The sequence below is a fragment of the Cyprinodon variegatus genome, unplaced genomic scaffold (genome assembly GCF_000732505.1).
Source record: "Cyprinodon variegatus isolate N-32 unplaced genomic scaffold, C_variegatus-1.0 Scaffold11, whole genome shotgun sequence".
Taxonomy (NCBI): Eukaryota; Metazoa; Chordata; class Actinopteri; order Cyprinodontiformes; family Cyprinodontidae; genus Cyprinodon; species Cyprinodon variegatus.
Genome location: NW_015150464.1, coordinates 477227 through 483577, shown reverse-complemented (window position 1 = coordinate 483577; position 6351 = coordinate 477227). Strand labels below are relative to the sequence as shown.

General features: G+C 39.8%; 1 protein-coding gene across 1 annotated transcript in view; it reads right to left on the bottom strand.

Moving 5' to 3' along the window:
• Positions 1-6351, bottom strand: part of march5 (membrane associated ring-CH-type finger 5) — a 27776-nt gene that overhangs the window by 7024 nt on the left and 14401 nt on the right. Inside the window, exon 2 of the mRNA XM_015380052.1 lies at positions 5508-5710. Within this exon, the coding sequence (XP_015235538.1) occupies positions 5508-5710 (203 nt within the window). The remainder of the gene's footprint in view (positions 1-5507; positions 5711-6351) is intronic.

Here is a 6351-nt window from a genome sequence, read left to right as displayed (position 1 = left end):
TAGACCTCCATTATTTGAATGTCAGCAGACAGCAAGAAGCCTCCCAGATCTCCAGATGCATTTGAGATATCAAAAAAGTACTCCAGGTCCAGGGTGTTGTTCAGCATGGGGGTGAGTAGAAAATGAAGGCTAATCATGTTTTGGGTGTACTATTCCTTTAATCTGGATGGGATTAAATTAATATTGGATTATAAAGCATATAATATTTTTGATCAGGTCCTTTCATTTAAATCCCATATCAAAGACTTTTCTATAATTTCATTCTTTCATCACCACAATGTTACAGAAATTAGAAATATCGTATCCAGCTGAGAAACTAGTTCAATTTAATTTAAATCACAACAAATGTCATCTCAAGGCACTTTACAGTTCAACCAGATCATCCAGTCAGATTTATTCAAAGTTTTCTATCTAAGGAAAACCAGTTGATTGCATTGACTCATTGACTCGAAGGCAATCCCTCACACTTATGCTTGTAGCGACAGTGGAGAGGAAAATGATCTTTTAACAGGAAGAAACTCCAGCAGAACCATCTGCTGAGGCCAACTGGGGTTCAAGGAGACAGAAGCAGAGATACAAAAAGCGTGCATTCCATTACTAGTCCATTCAAAATTGGACTATTGTAACTCTTTGCTATTTGGAAATCCACAAACTGTAGTTAAAAGCCTTCAGCTGATCCAATATGCTGCAGCCAGAGTTCGGATGAAAATTAAAAAAGGATCATATTTTTTCTATCCTAGCTTCCTGATGGCTCAACTAAACAATTCCAGATGAACTTGCTCTTGCAGATCATTAAGAATTACTCTGCTTATCCCAGGTGACCTATTAGATTTACAAAATCTCTACCTTGTGAATGAATGAATAGGAATTTATTTCAGACAATAAATGAATCAACAAAACACACACAAAAGAAACTAGTTAGCATCATCCAAACTAAACACCGATTTCCAAACTAACCTAAAGAATTTTAGTGTTTCCATTCTAAAAGAAAAAAACAGAACAAAAGAGCTTAAAAGACCAGAAGAAAAACATCCAGAAACTATCAAAATACCTTGGAAAGGAGCTCCAAGGATAAGTATAAATTATATAGGTTTTCAAAATAGCTTCATCAGATGAACTATTTTTTTCTGATGTACATCTTGTTCTTCTAACGGCTAAATAGGTCTCAATCACAGACTGTGATGTTTGAGTCAGTGGAAAACCCTGAAGGACAGCCGTGATTTCACGAACTCATCAGAGCAGCGGCAGCATCAATCCACTCATTTCGTCAGCCCCTGTCAGCTTTTGATGAGCTGTTCTGAGGGTTCCTTCTGACCCACTTTGACTCAGACTCTATTCTCCAGACAGATCCGACGTCTCTGCTCGACTCCTTTTCACACTCACTAATGCGATTAGGAAAAACACACATTTCCCAGCGGTGAAGCAGAATCAGGGGTGAACTCATCCAGCACTTTGTGTTTAATCAATAACTTCTCTTTTTGACCCAGATAGGCTACTTGGTGGTATGATGAGAGAACTTATATTTGTGATATTGACACTAAAAGTAATGTAATGTACCACATTTAAAGGTGGAGGTTCAATACCTAAGGATATCCTACACCATGTGTGACACTTGGACCTGACAAAATTTGGTACGACGTCAAACTTTGTGTATTTACATTGTACACGCATCATTTAGCATTAGACAGGCAACAAGATTTGGCAATAACATTGAAAACATGGATGCTGTTGTAGCTGAGTGGTATGTTTCTCACTCTTATGGGAAATATCACAAGTCTGTAAGCCTGCTGGATTAATTATAAACAACTAAAAATCTGATGTTTAGCAGCATAATCTACTCTTTAATTGGAAATCCTTAAAAAAATTAAGAGTTCTCTTTGGAGGAATGTGTTCAAACATCAGATTTTTCATCGACATAAGAAAGTCTGGGAAAACGTCCTTAGTTGACCACATCCAAAGAAGGAGGACAAAGAAATAATCCAATGTAGAGATATAAAAAAAAAACATGTCGGGGCTCAAATGATCAGTAAGATAAAGGAAACGGTGATAAAAACATTCACCAGTACGAACTCTTGTTCAATCCGACATGCACACAGATTATGTAGATCCAGCTGTTTGGTAGTTATGCCAAATAGCCTGTACTTATACAGCGCTTTTTCAAGTCACGCACACACTGATGATGGCTAGCTACCTTGTAGCCACAGCTACCCTGGGGCTCACTGACAGAAGCGAGGCTCCCGTACGCCACCAGTCCCTCTGATCCACCATAGTTGTGATCAGATTAATTTGTCTCACAGGACGGCTTTCCCTGGCATGAATCTTTTTTGGCAATCCGTTATTCTGTATTTGTGGGGCAACATTCAAAACCTGTTAAAACCTCTTGCAAAACATACCAGTTCTTGTTGTTCTGTGTTCTAGATAAATCTTATGGTGGATTAAATTGTTCATTTTAAAGATCTCCTTATGTTTACACAAAACAAATTCAACACGCATGTTTATAAACATACATTTGACCACATGTGGCACCATTAGGCTACGTTCACACTGCAGCCTGAAGTGACCCAAATCTGATTTTTCATGACTGTCTGAACAACACAAATCCGATGTTTTCCAATGCGACCCAGGCCACTTGGCTATGTGGTCCTGAATCCGATACGAATCTGATCTTTTCAAATGCGACCTGTGTCTGAACGGCCATGTCACATTCATCCAACCTTAACGCCATTAATACTCAACAAAGGTCACCTACTCTGGGTCTTGCTATGAAGAAGTGGCAAGAAAAACTACAACCATGGCGGAAGATGATGCAGAGAGCAGTATTTATGTTTAACCATCTTAAAAAGATTGTGTTTTTATGGTTGGGAAATTTCGCTAGATGTGCTCCGGCACTACCATCCATGTTTACGTCCATAAACACAGAGCACCTTTGCTTGTGACATCATTGTGTCCTCTACTACACGTGGGACACTTGCGTTGTATGACTACAGTTCACACAGGAGATCACATAAAAGTTGCATTTATTTGGAAATGTAAACGGCAATACCAAAAAAATCGGATTTTACAAAAAAAATCGGAATAGAGCATCAAGGCCTGCAGTGTGAACGTAGCCTAAGCTACTTTTCTGTAGCTGTTTGTGTTCATAACTTTACTGCTTTGATTCTCAGTTGATAGATGATCTTCTCCGCTGTCATAAAAAATCCTGCAAACCAATCGCCTTTCATTCATCCTCTCTATTAGATCTTTATGTGGCACATCTCAAGCAGCATCTGCAGGTCAAAGCATGGCTTTCTATGTTAGATCAACGTTTCTAAATATCCGACACTCAAACCCAAATTGCACATCCTCCGTTCCTGTACGGGTCCGCCAGATTCCAGACTGCCTCAGAGTCTGTGGAAAGTCACGCATATTGCTTCTGTGGTTACTCCGTCTTGCTGCGGACTAAGTTCCTTGGAGCTCAAGGAAAGCATGTGAGAAGTACCAGTTAAGGCGATATAAAGGAACCTGACAAAAAAAATAAAAAATTCCTTTTGGATTTTAATTTGTTCTTCCAAAATTAGCACCTCTTCATGCATATTTGCGATTCAAAAGTTGCTCAGGAAGTTGTGAGGTTCACTCTAGGAAGTTGTTGTAAAATGATTTGCCAAAACTTTAAGCCTTGAACAAAACAACAAATCTGCTGACTTGTTTGTTTGTGCGTTTAGAAACTAGTTGTGTCCAATATTTAAATAAAACTTATCTTTATTGGGAGAATTTAAAAAAGAAGTTGTAATTTGTAGTTACTGATCTGTCATTATTACCCTATCGTACTTTGACAAACCGGACGTTGTTAGCCTTCTTTTTACTGTTTGATGCGATTGCAATTGTGAATCTTGACCTGGCCAGAGTCCGATAAGTCGGAACGGAGCAGAAAACTGAACTTGTTCAGGCAAAGGTCGGACGGCACGTCCGCGGATGGTGAGATCTGGAGGAGTCAAGGAGAACTGTTCTCATTGATTAACACAACTACACAGTTGCTCCGTCTTGCGAACATTAACGGAGGAACCGGATGATGTGGATTTCAGAGTTAGAGGTTTATCTCAGGTAATTTTTGTTAGCAAAATGGCCACAAAGGCGGTCCTAGAAGCAGTCTCACAGTGCGACCCACAACTGCAGATTTCGAGCCATGACTAAAGGTTCCTCCGTGATTTTTCGTACAGTCTTTTTTCCGTGACAGCCTAATATACAGAGTTTCAGATTATTAGATGTTTCAATAAACTACAAACAGCCCTGATTTAGGCTGTGCCTTTTAATACATTTTTCCAACCAGGTGACTCAGCTTGCCTTGGCTCCAAATCAGTAATAAATATGTCACCATATTTAGCAAATGAGTAGGTGTGCAGCTGTGACATCAATGATCAGCTGTTTGGATGAGCAATGCTTCTTAATTAACTGAACCCTTGGAAAAGGAGATAATGTGACAATATGAACCAACTTGTAGGAGAAAAGCACAGATATAACCTAAATATTCAGGAACCATGTTAAAAGCTTGGACTGAAACTTCCATCTAATGGCTCTCCATTGAGTGACAGCACAACCCTGGCTGCTATAAATATGGATGAACCTGTTTACCAGCTGGGCCCAGCACTCCCAGCTGAACATTGTCTTACGTCCAGCTTCAGTCTCGGATTGCAGCCTCTGTTACTATGGAGGTTTTTCTAACCAAGGCTGCTTCATAGGCAGCGCCAAACCTAAACCAGTTGGAACTGGTTCTTAAGGCTCAGGGTCAGCACCTTAAAAAGCGGTGCTATGGCAGCTCAAATTCTTTAGCCGAATCCAAAAACAAAACAAATCGAGGTAACTTTGTAAAAGGGAGAATGTAGCCGCTATGAAACACCTCATATTATCTTCTTGCTTTTTAGTATTTTGATATTAATAGTTGTGTCTTACATTCAAAGCAGACCAAAAATCAAGGAGAACTTTGAGAGGAAATACAATGACTTCCTGCACAAACAAAGATTTTGTTCTTTGTTTTAAAAGCGATGGCTGACAGTACCCTCCTTAACATCAACACTGCAACTGTTTTTTTTACAGTTGGAAATATTTATCATTACTTACTTTCCCATTTTTAAGCTTAGGAAGTGGAAAAGTCAAGCTCTTTTTCAAAACATCTCATTTGAATTATTCCGCCTTAACATACCAGCCCAATCGGGCAGCCAAAGCATTAAATCAGGTGTTTCCATTCCCTGTTTACAGGAGTCTGAGGGCAGCAGGATTTAGACGCGCCCCTGCTCAAACACACCCGTCTCAAATGGCTGGATTACGTCATCAACATGGCAAGTTCTCCAGAGGCCTGCTGATGAATCATTCCTTCGATTCAGGTGACCGACTAAAACAAGCAGGACACCAGCCCTGGAGGGCTGAGGCTGGACACCTGTGATTTACATGTCATTTCAATTATTCCAAGTCTTCTACTTATCTGCTCGGGTCTAATTTTGCAGTTAAGAAAAAAAAAAAAAAAAAAAGCTCACCTAGTTTTGGAAAGACGATGAGATATTCAGCATTGCACTGTGGACAAGCAACCCTCGCCGTGCTGTTGCCTCGCTGTTTTTCATCCACCCAGCGCTGCAGGCAGGACTGGTGAACCCACTTCGTCGAGCCACGGCATCGACACGGTCGAACCCACTCTGCTGTGCGGTCATCCTCATCTGTGGCGAAGCACACCCAGCAGCTCCTGAGACAACACACAGGTCCACATGTCAGACGACAAGTAAAAAAATAACCAGAGAAAAAAGCGCAATAAGGAATTATTGTTCTGACATCCCTATATAAAGCCCAGTGTTCATTTGGCTGATTTCAAAACGGGCTAAATAAGGATTTCAGATCCTAAATAAGGCCTTCAGATCATTCTAATTAGTCATTTGTATCCATGCAACTGCTTCCAGTTTCTAAAATAGTTCAGTCCTATGGCTGAGTCAAGACAAGAACATGAAGATGCGTGCACTGAGATGTGGTTTAGCTAGTCTGAGTAGTGCTAAACCACAACCAGCACAGGTTAGCAGTGGAGTCAGTCTGATAGGAAAAACTAAATGTCTACGCTAGACATGTCTACGCTATTTTTAAACTTCTTATATAAAATCTCAAACAACTATTAATCTTTAAAATTTTCACTTTATTGTCGTAATGTTACGACTTTATTAAGTTGTAATGTTACGGCTTTATTAAGTCGTAATGTTACGGCTCTATTAAGTCGTAATGTTACGGCTCTATTAAGTCCTAATGTTACGGCTCTATTAAGTCGTAATGTTACGGCTCTATTAAGTCGTAATGTTACGGCTCTATTAAGTCGTAATGTTACGGCTCTATTAAGTCGTA